The 15959-nt window shown below is 35.6% G+C and overlaps 1 protein-coding gene across 2 annotated transcripts; it reads right to left on the reverse strand.

Moving 5' to 3' along the window:
* Window positions 1-3220: 3220 nt before the first annotated feature.
* LOC132056396 (la-related protein 6B-like) lies at window positions 3221-15146 on the reverse strand. Of its 2 annotated transcripts, none has more exons than XM_059448581.1 (10): window positions 14444-15146; window positions 9133-9214; window positions 8944-9038; window positions 8678-8749; window positions 8451-8530; window positions 8261-8360; window positions 7923-7970; window positions 7769-7837; window positions 4325-4471; window positions 3221-4175 (listed from the first exon to the last, which is right to left on the reverse strand). In XM_059448581.1, the coding sequence occupies exons 1-10, from the start codon at window positions 14897-14899 to the stop codon at window positions 3858-3860; spliced, it is 1467 nt and encodes a 488-aa protein (XP_059304564.1). In that variant the 5' UTR covers window positions 14900-15146; the 3' UTR covers window positions 3221-3857. The 2 variants fall into 2 exon arrangements, with proteins under 2 accessions (XP_059304564.1, XP_059304555.1); XM_059448572.1 differs by having other exon boundaries at window positions 3221-4181; window positions 14444-15143.
* Window positions 15147-15959: the final 813 nt, after the last annotated feature.

Below are 15959 nucleotides of genomic sequence, written 5' to 3' on the forward strand. Positions count from 1 at the left end.
TTTTCTATTTTTCTATTATATAGAAGCCCCGTAAGGGGACGAACACAGCAGCCCATGGTTGTACCATGGGCTTTAAAAATTGTACCCGCATTAAATTCTTGTACAATGAGTTATATAATTTGTACACTTTATCCAACTATTTTTATATCACATGTAGACACATGTCATAGTATTTAATGCAAAATAGTATTTAATATTAAACTATACCAAAATGTCGAGTTCACAGACGTATGCACTTTACAATTTTATGAATATAGAAGCCTCGTAAGGTGGACGAACATTTATGCCCCCGTGGTTGTATCTTTTATGCTTTTTTTTTTTTTTTTGCTAAAAATTGTACCGCGCCTCTCTCTCTTCTTCATCTTCTTAAATCCTCTCCTCCACCACCCCCCCCCCCCGCCCCCCACTGCTATCCACGTCAACTCTTCTTCTCCTTTACCTCCTTCATTTCAAATTCACAAACAAAAAATTTATAACCATCTTCTCCAAAAACCACCCAATGATTTCTCAACCACACAAAGCAACACCCACCATCACCCCACCGAAAAATTAAATATTAGTTTAGGGAAACAATATGCAACTATAATGAAGATAGCACGAATTGCCCTTCAAATGGACTTTTAACAAATTTGGACTAGATAAAATCAAAATTGATAACCAATGAAGAAATTGCATGAACTGCCCTTCAAATATTTATTTCTTCTTTTCGAGCAACAGTACTCCATACTGTATTTTTCTTAGTGTAATAAAATTTTAGATGAGTTCTTATCTCGAATATTTATTCTCTTATTTGGAAATTAGACATATTTGTTGAAGTAAAATTGATTTTAATTCTCCTAGTTGATGATAATTTATTTCCTCGGGTTGGCGTAATGGTGGTGGTTTAATGGTGGGATTATTAGTTTTTGACTTTTTAGGAATTTCTTTTTATAGCATAAAATGATATACCAAAATGGGTGGTAGGATATAACTTAAGGTGAGCACATCTGTTGAAAATTGAATAATTTTTATATCTCGCGTAAACATATGTCATAAGGGGTAAATTATATCACTTTTTTATATATTAGGTGTGTAATATGTACGTAAAGTTTAAGTGTGATATCGACATTTTGAGTATAAGGGGTGTTTTAATTTTGCCTATTTAATATTTATTTTTCGTGTATAAACGTATGCACTTTAAATTTACGATATGTTTATTTCCTTTATGCACTTTTACTTTTCACTTTTGACTTTTCGTGTTCTAACTGAATATTTATTTTCTTCTCATCTATAAACATATGCAGTTCAATTTTAATTCTCCTACACAAATTTATTTCGCACTTTTACATGTTCACTTTTGACTTTTTTACTAGAAAATGTTCAAAACTATATTTTGGCTTTTTACATTCTTAACATATTTATTTCCTTCTCATGTATAAACGTATGCACTTCAAATTTTTCTCCGACATATTTATTTTAACTTTTTCATGTTTAACTTTTCTAACCGAATATTTATTCTCTTCTCATATATAGACATATACGCAGTTCAATTTACACAAATTTACACAAATTTATTTCTTCCATGCACTTTTACTTGTTCACTTTTGGCTTTTTACATTTCTATTATATATATATTATATATAAGCAATTTTAGTTCTCTACACAAATTTATTTCCTCCATGCACTTTTACTTGTTCACTTTTAGCTTTTTACATTTCTATTATATATCTATTATATATAGCGGCTTGGGGGACGAACACGGCTCCCAAGCTTGTACCAACAAACTTCACGAATTGTACCGCATTAAATTCTTGTATCATGAGTTATATAATTTGTACACTTTATTCAACTATTTTTGTATCCCACATGTAGACATGTGTCATAATACTTAATATTTATTCCCTTCTCAGTGTATGACGTATGCACTTTAAATTTAATTCTCAAAACTACATTTATTTGCTTGTGCACTTTTACTTCGTTCACTTTTGACTTTTCGTGTTCTAACCGAATATTTATTCTCTTCTCATGTATAGATATATACAGTTCAATTTTAATTCTCCTACACAAATTTATTTCCTCCATGCACTTTAATTTGTTCACTTTTGACTTTTCACATTCTTTGAGAAGTAATAAATCTCACGTGGATATATGCCGCTTGGTGTTGAATATTTATTTTCTTCTCATGTATACACGTGTGCACTTCTATTTTAATTTTTTGACACATATTTATTTCTTCTGTGTACTTTTCCTTGTTCAATAAGTGAACAAATAGCGTACGAACTCTGGAACATAGAGTAGTACAAATAGCAACATAAAATGTACCGTAGTCTTTGGCTTTTCATTGCTCTAATAGTAGATTTGGCCTTTAGAATATTTTGCCTTTTCTGGTTCTATTTCATTGACTATTAAACACGTGTATGCCAGTTTTTATCCACGTGTGAAGAGCACAATTTGCATCTCAGTTATTATGCTTAAAAGGTGAAAGAGTAACAGGGCATCTCATTTCAAACCTTCTACCAATTTTTTCTCTTTCAAGCTCGATCTATCTCTTCTGCTGAGTTTTTCGTCCTTTTTTCTACACTTTCAATGTTGACTTTCTCTGGTGTTTCAGCTGATCGTTTGTGATAGTTGTAAAAACTTTCCTTTCCGATAGCTGTATAAGCTCTCATTTTGTCCTTCTCTATTTTTTTATTTTTTATTTTCAATTTTGCGTCTCTTTGTTTCAAGCCATGTATCCATTGGGCTGATTTGGGTGCAAAGTCTTAATTGTACGCTCCGAACGTCCAACAAAGAGTAAGGGAAAACTTCATGTATATACGAAATTAGATTCATATTAACAAAAGACAGCAGTATATTTCCGTTTACCAAACATAGCAGGAGTTTTGTTTCTAAACGTATACAAAACCATTTCGAATCTCGCGCCCGATTTCATATATAAATTCTGTAATAAATATGTATATAACTGAATAAATTTTATATCATTTCATATATAAATTCTGTAATAAATATGTATATAACTGAATAAATTTTATATAAAGTTCATGTTTCTGAAAAACAATTGTGTAAATAATGTATAGATTCTGTATGAAATATCTATATGGCTATATAGATATTGTTTCAAAACATATACAGAATTTGATAAGGTTTGTATAAATTCTGCCTAAGTATGTATAAAATATGTATTAAAATTGTACTCTTCAAACATGTGGCATGTATAAATTCTTATAAAGTATGTAAAAAATTTGTATTAAAAATTATGTTAAAATTGCATTCTTCAAACTTATGGTAGTTACAGTTTGTCTGTCATGCTTCATCCAATATCATACAACTTTCATGCAATTTACATACCAATTATATTCAATTTGATGGAAGATTGAGCGAGCTTGAATTGAAAATCTTGAATCGGTAATTTGTATCGTCGTCTTTCGTATGCACACTATTCTTCAATCTCAATTGAAATGGATTCTCAGAATTTCGACTACTCTTCAAGATGAGAGCCGTAATTCCCCCGTATATTGCCTAATTAACTAGTGTCTAGTGTACACCCACAGAGAGCTGAAGCCGGAGAGAACTAGAGTTGTATAATTCTTTACTATTTCCATATAGCTTTATGTTAATCCTCTAGTACTGTTTCATTTTTACATCCAAGAAACTCTGGTGAAGAATGACAACAAAAACGCAGCTTTTGTGCAAGGTTCATTTGATTTAGTCAAACACAAAACAGATGAACCTGTCGACTCAAACGGCCAAATCAACCACAGTACCAGCTTCACTGGATTCGCACTGTTTCTAAAACCGTGCCATCATCACCCACCAATGAGACACATCCCTTCCTCATGGAGATTCTTGCATGCCAATTTCAGGACTGTAGGAAGTTATCACATAGTGATAATAGCCATCGGTTTGCCTCGACCCATCGAGAATCCCTTAGTGCCATCCGGCATACGAGGTACAGAAGATTGCTTGGCTAATACTGACTGCTCAGAGACAGGCTGTCCTGGACCAACACGGTTGATATTTGAAGGGGCATTCCCCACACTGCTTCCACGATTCACATTTGACATGGGAGCCCTTAAATGACCTCCACGGTTGTTTTGGTGAAACTGGTGACGTCCACGTCCCTGACCCTGTCCTTGTCCCTTACCCCGACCACGACCATGACCACCACGACCACGTTTCCGACCATCACTGACATGCTCCTCCTGTCGATGTAAAATAAAAATGAGAACACCAACTACAGTATAAACCGTATTGAAAACCAGTCTCGGCAGGATTATGTGGTGCAGTTACTAAATACTAACTGGACATATCACCAATTTATAGGAATAAATGCAGATTCACTTACTGCAAGCTCATTAGATTTAGCATCAATATGGTGGCATGACTCTTCATTAAGCTTCTCGTTGACCTCTAATGCAAAACCATCATCTCCCTTGAAGTCCGGTTCACTTTCATGACTAACTTTTTTTCCTCGAGCTTCACCAGATTTTCCCTGTGAGTTTATCCAAAATCCTTACATAAGATAGTACTAAAAATGAGAATCAAATACATGCAGTAACATTTATGTTATGGAAAAAAGGCTTATTTGAACTCGTCTCACAACTGGAACGAACTCGTCTCACAACTGGAACGATAGTCAAGAAACTATTTCTTTCAGCAAGTATAAAATTGGGTAAGATCTACCAAATCTGGTAATAATAGGTAAAGCCCAAAAGCTATTCCTACTCCTGCCTAGAAGTGGCAATTTGAGCCCATATTTAGAAAATTAGCCCATTTTATTCACATGTTAGTGAGTTGGGTCACTCATATTTCGAATTGGGTAAATATGGACTTGTCTCTCTTTAACCCATAAAAATATGGGCAAATATGGGTAAAATATGGGGCAATTCGCAACTGCCCTTCTTTTAGGGTGGTCTTTAAATTTACCCTATATTTGAAATCTTTAAATTTTGCCCTTCGCATAAATCACATGGGTTCCAGGTTCGAACCCCCACACAGTCAAAATTTTAAAAAAAATTCGCAAGGGAGAGTTTAAATTTCGCTATGCCCCCCGTAGCATACACTTATGAAGGAATTACCAAAGTTATCTCCGGACACGGCATACTTATGCCTCGTGAAATGAGACTTGGCATAAGTATCTTGGTTAAGATAACTTTGGTAATTCCTTCACAAATTTATGCGGGTCCGCATACAAGTTTGCCCGTTAAAAGTATGCCCCCGTCGGCATAAATTTGTTAACGAATTATCAAACTTATGCGATGGGGGGGGCATACTCTTATGCATATGGGCGAACTTTGCCTTGAAGCATATATATGTATTTGTCATTCCAAACTAATTATGGGTTGCATTGTATAGCGATAAGTTAATTGTTAAACACCACGAAGCACGAACCCATTGTCATTAACGTGAGATACTAACTACTATTCCTTAATTCGAACAATTTATTGTTAGGTTTTGAAGTATATATACGAGCATCCACACGAATCGAGAATATTGATTTGTTAATTTCTTTGGGATATAACTTAATTACCAAACTACATTTTATCGTGGACGCAAGTTTTATGGTTACTTTAAATTTAATAGCTCGGATTCGAAAAATCTAGTATTCTATATTAGTTAAGTTGGACATATCGCTTGGGTTGCTTGTCTCGAATTCATACTTATGTTAATTGTTGTTAATTTAAAAAAGCTGAGATTAAGCATGTGAGTTGGAACATTATGCATAAGAAGATTAAAATACAAGCTCGATACGAGGCATACTTTCTTAGAAATGCAAGCCGAATATGCTAGAGGGGCGGACTTTTAGTTATGTTTAGTTATCTTGGGATCCTATAGACTTTTAGTTGTGTTTAACTAAAGTACGCCGAGGGAGCAGACTTTTAGTTATGTTTACTTATGCCGGATCCGGCATAACTTTAACTTTCCTTAAAGATTGTATCTTGGATTCGGCATACAACCCAGTCCGCCTTGCGAAATTATTTTTTTTTTTTATGCACGAGGGATTGAACGAACTTCATATATTCTTCCACCTTTCCAAGCAAAGGGCAAAACTTAAAGACCACAAATATGAAGGGCAAAATTTAAAGACCACAAATTTGAGGCAAAATTTAAAGACCACCCCAAACGAAGGGCAATCCGCGCAAAAAAATGTAAAATATGGGTATCCATATAAGAACACACTAGACCTAATAACAACTCATTTTGAAAATGAAAAATTTCTTTCTTACTTTCCACCCCAACTTACCCCCACCGCCCACCCCGCCATGCCCCCCCCCTTTTTTTTTTATTTCATATATTTTATTTTTCTTTATAAAGTTTATAAAAAAGGAGAAATTTTTTTCTTACCTCCCCTTACCCCACCCCCACGCCGCCATGCCCCCCACTACTACACACTTTTTTTTATTTCATATACTTTATTTTTCTTTTATAAAAAGCTTATAAAAAAGGAGAATTTTTTTTTCTTACCTCCCACTCCGATCCCTACCCCCCCCCCCCCCAAAATTCAATTTCATATATTTTACCATTATAAAATTTTATAAAAAATGGAAAAAAAAAAAAATTCTTATCCCCACCCCACGCCCTCAACCCAACCCCCCCCCCCCCCCCCCCCCCCAAAAAATCAATTTCAAATATTTTACTTTTATAAAAGTTTTATAAAAAATGGAAAAAAATTCTTACCCTACCCCATGACCCCCCCCTCCCCCCACCCCCAAATTTCAATTTTCCTATATATTACTTCTATAAAAAATTTATAAATAATGGAAAAGAATTTCTGGTCCCCCACCCCACCCCCTACCTCCACCCCCCCCCCCCTTCCCCCCGCCCCAAAAAAAATTAATTTCATATATTTTATTTTTATAAAAATATTATAAAAAAAACTCTTACCCCCTCCACGACCCCCACCCTTCACCCCTGAAATTTATATGAAAAAATTATTTTAACTTGACAAAAGAAAAAATATAAACATACACTTGAAATAATATTACACATGTATAACATGGGTTAACCCATAACCAACCCAGCCATTTATCACCCAACCCATATTTACTCACATAAAATATGGGCGGTTTGAAATCCAACCCATTTTTGTTCAAACCATTTTCAACCAAACCAAACCCACCCATTTGCCACCCCTACTCCTGCCAAGGGAGACTCCGGTATCCAACCATCTCCCCTTCACCAATGCATCACAGCAAGAAATTCTTCCGCAATGACTGCTTCTGAATGGAAAGGCAAGGGATTGGATGCGATGGAATGGAATGGAAGCAATGAATAACATAATACGATTTGACTTAAAAATTCAATGTTTTCCTTGTCGATCTATTTCTTTTCCTTCCTATGCCTCAGAACAATCAATCCCTTAGGGCTCGTTTGGTATGATGGATAAGCAAAAATAGTCCTGGGATAAAAATTAGTGCCGCCTTATCCCACGTTTGGTTGAAAAAAAAACTCGGGATAACTAATCCCAACTCGGGATAACTAATCCCGGGATTATAGTGTTTTTTTGTCCCACCTTGAGGGTGGAATAACTAATCCCGGGATAAGTTGTTTTCAACCAAACGAGCCCTTAGAGTTATTTAGATGCATCATTGACAAATCAATCCCAATAACTGGATTGGAAGCACTCAGAGCAAACTTGGATTGTAAATATGTAGTCTGAGTATCTAAATGGTATCAGTAACATTAATCATCAGTTGTCAATACTCAATTCTTCTTACACTAAATGATAAACAGAATAATATGCTGCTTAAATGATGTAAGAAAAAGGGAAAGACTGGTCAAGACTCACTGTGCTTCTAGGAAATAATCGGACTTTCAGAGCATTTCTCCAGTTATCCTCATCATTTAACTCTGCAACCTGCAACAAAAGATCAAAAAAGAAAATAAAGGACGCCAGAGACAGATATCCAAGTGTTACTAGAAACAATATCATATTAACTTACCGCCCTCTCAGCCAATTCAACGGATTCGTATTCCACAAATGTGTGTAACTGCACTCAGATATTCAATTCAGATTCTAGAAGAAATACCTTATACCAAGTATAAATATAGACAAGGTTATTTATTATGCAAGACTACAGAACTCTGTAGCAGTACCAATTTTTTCCAGTCTTTGTTCATTGTATGATACTAGCATTGGTAGTAAAGTCACGCTTTATTTCCCAAAACAGACAATCAACAACTCGAATATGACATTAACCATTTCTTCTTTTAATTCTGACTGTAGTTGGGGAAAGGCATCAATACTATATCGCACCATCAGCAAGTAAATCATGCCTACCTTGTTGCTATACAGCATACTGTCTGACTTTGCTGTTCTAGATCCCGAAGAAGCCCCACCATTGGAAGACTGAGGTAAGCAGGTGCGAATCATTTTAACGCTGATGCAGTAAGCAAGAGTTTCAGAAAGGCTGATGATATTTTATGTTAAGCAGATCTTCTGAAAATATAGACCATAAAACTAATTCTACCTTCCAACAGCTGAGAAAATCTTCATGAGGTTCTGATGGCAGTGATCCTCGGGCAAATTTTCAGCAATCACTATTCGAGACTAAAAAATGCAAAACGAAATGGATCAAAATAAATGTTTGATCAAACTTTCTTTTTTGTGAATCAGCACAGCTAGAAAGAAAAAGAAATGTTTGATCAAACTTTCTTTTTTGTGAATCAGCACAGCTAGAAAGAAAAAGAGACCTACTTGCAACTCTTCCAAGTCGGTTTCGGTCAAAGGAATTTTCCGTTTAACCTTCATTCCATCTTCACTAACTACCTAGGAGGACAAAAATCAAATAAAGATATATCTTATTAAATGAATAAATTAAAGAAGCATACGTGTCAGAAAGAAATTATTGCTGGAACATTCATGGTGGAAGCATGTGATTTGCTGAAGAAAACTATTTAACATAGGCAGAGAGATTTATTTTGGGCGGGAAAGGGGTGGAAGGTAAAAAAGAGAAAACTCACAAGCTTTGTCGAGCTCCGCAGAACTTGAGCAAGCTGTGCATGACTACTTATAAGAGCTTTAATCTTCTTGAACAATGCAACCACTGATATTGGTACTATAGTAAAAGAAAAGATGTCCAGGCAGTCTTAGGAAAGATCATCAAAAACAAATACTTCAAATATCAAAGTCAAGGCTAAAGGACAACTTACCATATCCTTCCGGGTCCTTGAGCATATGCTTTATTAAATGATCAGTTGTTGCCAAATTTAAATCACTGAAATAGAACTCCACCTACAGACAACGGGAACACATCTGAATTAGTAGAATACAGAAAGAAATAGCAAACTGTTCCCACCCTCTCGTGTCTTGTACAATTTCACAAGCACTTGGAAAATTTTCAAAAATCTAGCAACACTATCTTGGAGCTTCAAAAGAGTTCTGTAAGTTAAGAATGTAAATCGCAGAATCAGCTTGTTATCTACTTACAGCTAGTAATATAAGCTCAATGGAATTATGAAGATAAAATTCAGTAACCCTCACTTCCACTCAACCATACGTAATATCCACACTATATATGCAACTTTAAACACACTATTTACTAACCCACATTTCAATTTACCATTTGCATAGAACAAAAACTCTTAAGAAACAATCGTAATATAAACAACTTCAAAGGGCCAAAAATATCCCTAACGTATGGAAAATGGCTCACAATACCCTCCATCCACCTTTTGGTCTAAAAATTCCCTCAACCTTTCTTTTTGGTTCAAGGGATACCTTCCTTCCACCCTTTGGTCTAAAAATACCCTCCACCTTTGTTTTGGGTTCAAGGATACCCCTCAAACTAATGGCTTAAATCTGGGTCATATTTGGCTCTTTAAAATAGCAGTGTGGCCTATTATGATTTGCCACGTTTTTAATTCAGAATTAAATTAAATTTCACCCATTTTTTAAACCCGCCGGTGCTCCTAATAATCCTGACCCATTTCTTTTAACCCTTAAACCCCGATCGACCCATTCAATATTGAATTTCTGATTTTTTTTATTTAGGATTTTCAACTTCTGATTTCCCGATCAATGGAATTATTTTGAAATCTTGACTATTTCGCACAGCACAATTCATATAACAGCACAATTCTCGACTGTTTCGGGCATATTCCTTTTATGCAACTGGTGCATACCATCTTTGTCCTAAATAAGGATGCTAAATAGCTAACCGTGGCACAACAAGTACATTTACTCCCATTTGGTACTTGCGCCAAAGCAATAAATTAACGTCTTTTATATAAATCTTTATCACTTAATCATGACTAACTAATTAAGTATTCTCATCTCAATTTATTTCATAATCATAGTATATTAACCTGCTTTGATGCAACAGAGGTTTTTTCCCTTGGCATAAACATGATTTTGAGGATAACACTAATGTTTCTCATGTTTAACACGAGGCATCAGTTTATGTCTATCTAATGGTGCATTTATTTGAGTTACGCTTTGGATTTCGATTATACCTTATTAATTTTCTGTTATACTTTAATCCACGTGTGCTACTCTCTTACCGGTTTTACTAGTTTCTACAATAAAATAAAAAGTAAAGAAAAGAAATTTTCAAACCTCTAAATATTGAAATTTCCAAGGTTGAGGGTATTTTTAGACCAAAAGGTGGAATGAGGGTTTCCTTGAGCCAAAAATAAAGGCTGAGGGTATTTTTAAACCAAATGGTCTAAGGAGGGTATTTGTGAGCCATTTTCCATAAGTTAGGGGTATTTTTGGGCCTTCTCCGTATAAACAATAATATAGCAAGAACTACTATGCTTCTCAATCCCAAACTACTCCAAACCCACTCCATTCCATATTTCCATTTGGGCGGTTTCATTCCAATGCTCGATAATTCATCTTTCAAAACAAATCCAGAGTTCTCTAAAACTAGAGATTAAGCATCAAGAGTAATTAAAAAAGAATATTGAACTTTAAACACACACCCCTTTACCACCCTACGACTCAATTTACCATTTGCATAGAACAAAAACTCCTAAAGAAACAAAAGTAAATATAAACAATAATACAACAAGAACTACTACTACCACCACTGCTTCTCAATCCTAAACTAGTTCAAACCCACTCCGCCCATTTGGGCAATTTCCATTCCAATACTCAATACTCCCTCCGTCCGAAAATAAGTGTCGCTTTAGCTTATTTCACGTCCATTAAGAAATCAATAAATACAAGGTATAGTTTACTAAATTACCCCTATTTATTACATACTCCCTCTAGTTCAAAATAAGTGTCCACTTAGCCTTTTGCACACCCCTTAGAAAATACTAACTCCTAAAAAGAAATAGGTATTTTGACCAAACTACCCTTAATTAAATGCTAAAAAGCAATTCTTCTAATTAATATAGTTTCTTTGGATTACATATATAAATATACTATAAGAAAACAATTAATTCGACATGTTAGGATTTGAAGATAGGCACTTGCAAGAAAAGGAGATTCGGGTTGATAAAGATAAAATATAATTAAATTGGGAAAGAAAAAATAAATGTGGGACAATACCAAATCGGGAATAAATATGCGTGGGGACATATGTCAATGAGATCCGGACTTCACACTTATTTTTAGTCACGTGGATCAGCTAAGAGATTACTTGATTAAGAATCTTTTCAATTAATTGTTCGACAAAAAATGCTCCCAGGATTAGAAGATCAACTTTGCATCCAAAGGTTGAGATTAACTCAGCTGTTAGTTTGTTAAATAACAGATTTGGGCAGTTAGGATGCTTTTATTTTCATTTTTCCGATGGTTCCTTATTAAAATCCTAATTCTTCACCTTCTTTGACTCTTTCTCTATTCAGCAAAACATATTACATAGGGTGTCCTAACTCTAATTCTCCAATCATCCTTCCAGAAAGGATTACAATGCAGGCTGGTGCGATTTTGCTGAAAAGGTGCTCAAATTTCTGGAGTCCGCTTCGGTATTGCAAGGTTTGTCTGAGTTCTAGCATCCAATCTTGGGAGTTTTCGGAAGCGGAAACAAACACATTCTGAGCCGATGTTTGGTTTTTTTTTTAGTTAATCCACCGGGTGTCCAGAAATGGTTCTATAGTCTGATGGAAGTGACAGCTGGGTTGAAGGAGCCCCGACTAAGCCCTCTTCCTTTTCGAACTGCCATCGAGGCAAGAGGCTGGCCCCTGGTTCTCGGGCAAGGAGACTGGTGGTCGCCGGTCCGCAAGTGCACCACGGGTGGAATCCTTTGCATGAATGGTCTGAGTTTCATTGGTGGTAAATGCGGTGGATATGTCGATGCTGGCAATCTCCTATGGGCTCGTAAATTGTTCTTCCTTGCAAGTGGAACTTCCGTCTGGGGATTGCTCCTTTGTTTCCATTATCATGGATACTCGAGACCTGGAAGAGCACCCCAAGGCTCAAGTCAGCCTGTTGAAATTTTGAATTCCAAAAACTGTGTGCCAACCCCGAGGGTTTTTCTAACTCCTTAATAGGGACCACCCCTATTATTATTATAACAACAAGAGCAGCAAGCCCAAAAGGAAAAGGCCCAAATCAAGAGCAAAGCCCAGACAGATAAAGAGTTGCAAATTCAACTATTCATTCCATCATTGTAGCCCTTTCTGATCTAAAGAGAATTGAGGATTGATAAAATTCCATGATTGCCTCAATTGTCTCTTTTCATTCTAAATTCGATTCAACTTCCATTAGTGCATTACAAATTGGTATCGAGCACGAGATGTTCGATGATCCTCAGGATGGAACAGGACAAGCTCAATTATTAGGGAGGAGCTCTGCAAAAGAAAAGGGGTTTATATATGTTTTTCTTATGAAAAAGGGGAATTAGGGGCACTTTAAAAGCAATTTTTCAAGGGGGTATAGCAAAAAGAAGCTGTTATGCAAAAATAATTTTGTCTTGATCCCTAATTTGGGGTTCACTGAATTTGTTTAGAGGAGCGTAATTATTATATGGGACAAGAGACAATGGAACTGTCTTGACTCCCAGAAGGTCGTTTCACAATGTATCAATTGTGTTATTATACTACATTGTTAGAGGATTATGGGATGAATACAACGTTTGGATAGATTGTATCAGGGCAATGAGTGCTTTCTCTGATCACATAATGTTAGACATCAGAATTGATAGGTTTTCTTGTCTCTTCAAGATAGACCTAGTTGTCTCAAGCCCTATAAAATGTGGGGATTGGACATCAATATGAGAACTGCAACATCATAAAAAGGTATGATAAAGCTGATAAAATATAATTATTGGAGATAATAAGTAAAGGCAAAATAAGAAAAAAATAAATAAGGTAACGATGCTTGTGGTTGAAGGAAGGGGATAGAAATATAAGTACCAACTCATAGGAGGTACAACTGTATACATAAAATGGAACTTTTTGATCTTGGTACCAAGAACTATATGAGAATTGGAGGCCTCGTGTAAGGTTTGAATTGTCTTACAATACATTAAAGTTAAAGAAACAATCAAAACAAATATTGTATTTAAACTAACAACAGAATACGATACAATAGGTAACAACCATCCAAACAAGCTGTAAAAAGCTACTGTTATTTGGGGACAAATTGTTTTTTTGCTAAACACACTTATTTTTGGACGGAGGGAGTAATTCATCTTTTAGCACAAATCCAGAGTACTCTAAAACTAGAGATTAAGCATCAAGATTAATTAGAAAAAGAATCAGAGTAAGAGATTACTTGATTAAGAATCTTTAGAGCAGCTTCTTCAGTTAACCTAGCATGATCTAAATCACCAACAACCAACTCTTATGCAAGATAAGCATCACTTACTTTCCCTTATTTGATTGTTGCGTTCTTTATTACTCACTTATTACTCCCTCCGGTTCAAAAAGAGTGTCCACTTAGCTTTTATTTTTTGATTCAAAAAGAGTGTCACTTATCAAATCAAGAATGCATTAACTTTATTTTTTCAAATTTACCCTTATTAAGTGTTAACCGAACAAATCCGAATACCTATTTAATTAGGGGCATTTTAGTCAAATTATATATTTTTGCATAGGAGTTAGTATTTTCAGTGGCCATGGAAGCTGTGCAAATGTCCCGTGGTTCATTATTGTAACAGATGCTATTGTTTTCTATGAAACCAATGTTTTTCTCCTTTTGGTCTTTGTTTCCATTGTTTTTAAAATTATGTTGTATGGTGTTGTAAACCCGTTGTAATCCAATTTTAAAAGATGTAGTTATATAACCATGAACAAGTTGCGTAGGATTTTTTGCCTTTTTTGATATTTTCATTTCCCCATTATAACCCCTCCCATCCACCCTCCTCCATCACACACAAACCCACCCCACCCCCACTCCCACCAATACCCACCCTCTACCACCCCACCCTACATTTAGTAAGTTAGCATTATTTGGTCGACCTTAAGCAACTAAAACAAATTCAATTGTTACTCAAAATTACGGATTTAAGGATAAACATAAGAGTAATTAGCAAAGAATAAAAGTAAAAAGTGATAATTTCTTACTTACTTGATTAACAATCTTTAGAGCAGCATCTTCAGTTAACCCTCCATATTTACTAGCATGATCTAAATCACCAACAATCACCTCTTGTCCAACTCCGCCATAAAACGGTCCGTTATACTGAACCGGCAACTGAACCGGACCACCACCATACACAAAATGGTTCTGAACCGGGTTAGCATACACGTGGACTAACGGTTTTGCGGCCTGATTCAAATCAGTCAATGACGGTGACGGAGAAATTGACGTTGAGGAAGCGCGTGGAACGAATGCTGGAGCAAGCGCGTTGAGTCTACTCGATGAAGAATTCCTTGAAAGAGACGAAGGCCGTGGATCCGACGGTGGAGATGAGTCGGTGGTGGTGTGATCCAACGGACGGTCCAGATCGACAGATGATGCAACCGATGAATTATTTTCCTTGTGAAGTAAATCTACGCTAATTGCTGATTCTTCTACAGCCATATTAACTATGAAAACACTGATCACTGATTTGTTTTTTTGAAGTAATATATTTTGTAAACTGATAGATTAAAATTTTTGTTCTAATTTTGAGAGGATTTTTGGGTTTCAGGGTTGTTGTTTGGGTTTTATGTATTTATACTTTTTTTTTACTAGTCTCACAGTCCTGAAGCGAGTAAGTAAGTTGTTATATTGGGATTGATGGGACCAAATCATTGACTCCCTTTGCTTTTTCTTTCCTTTCTTTTCATGGTGTTTAGAGAGGTTTTTTGTTTTCTTTTCTCTTTTACTTCCCAGACCTATATTTTCTGATCCTTTGAGAAAAGAGATTCGCTCTCTTCATGAAAAAATACGAGGTAGAATCAATAAAGATTTTTTTTTTGATTCATCTATGAACTCGTTCGAGAATTATTTTTGATTCAATCTGCCGGAATCGATATAAAAGGCAAACCCCTAATGATACACGTAACCGACTCGATTATTAATAAAGTTAATAGATCTTCCATTAAGTTAGTTTGTACTCCTGTATGATGCGAGCTATTACATAATGAGCATGTTATCCAGTGCGCACTCCAAGGGTAGCGGCTACGAGTTTTTTCTTTTCAAAAAATAGGGGTAGGGGAATGGAAAATAGGGGAGGGGGTTACAAGGTGGGGAATCGAACACTCACCAACAAGGTGAAAGTTCAGGTAGTCAACCAACTGAGCTACTAAGATTCCCCCGGCTGCGGGTTTCCCTAGAATTGCCAAAAAAAAAATGGAGGTCTTAAATTGAACAGATATATTTGTCCATGAAAGAAGATACAGGCAGTTAATCTCTCAGATTCTCCTGAAGTATCACAGTTAACTTGCAGTATACTAGATTTTGTTAAGTCCTGAAGAGAATTGCTTGTAATCCCTTAAAGAAGATACGGACAATATTTCTTTAAGGACATTAATTTTTCATGGAAAAATCTTTCTTCTTCTATTTTTTTTCCTAATTTTCTAACAATCTTAAAGAGATAATGGTCATCGTTATAGAGAATTCAAGAGACCGATTGCCCAAAAGGAGAAGAATGGCGAAT

This window comes from Lycium ferocissimum, chromosome 1, assembly GCF_029784015.1.
Source record: "Lycium ferocissimum isolate CSIRO_LF1 chromosome 1, AGI_CSIRO_Lferr_CH_V1, whole genome shotgun sequence".
Lineage (NCBI taxonomy): Eukaryota > Viridiplantae > Streptophyta > Magnoliopsida > Solanales > Solanaceae > Lycium > Lycium ferocissimum.

Coding starts and splice junctions, on each gene's coding strand:
- LOC132056396 (XM_059448572.1), bottom strand. CDS start 14,899: ATGGCTGTAGAAGAATCAGCAATTAGCGTAGATTTACTTCACAAGGAA. Junction 9,215..14,443: donor CTCTAAAGATTGTTAATCAA/GTAAGTAAGAAA, acceptor CGTTGTCTGTAG/GTGGAGTTCTATTTCAGTGA. Junction 9,039..9,132: donor CAAGGACCCGGAAGGATATG/GTAAGTTGTCCT, acceptor CTTTTACTATAG/TACCAATATCAGTGGTTGCA.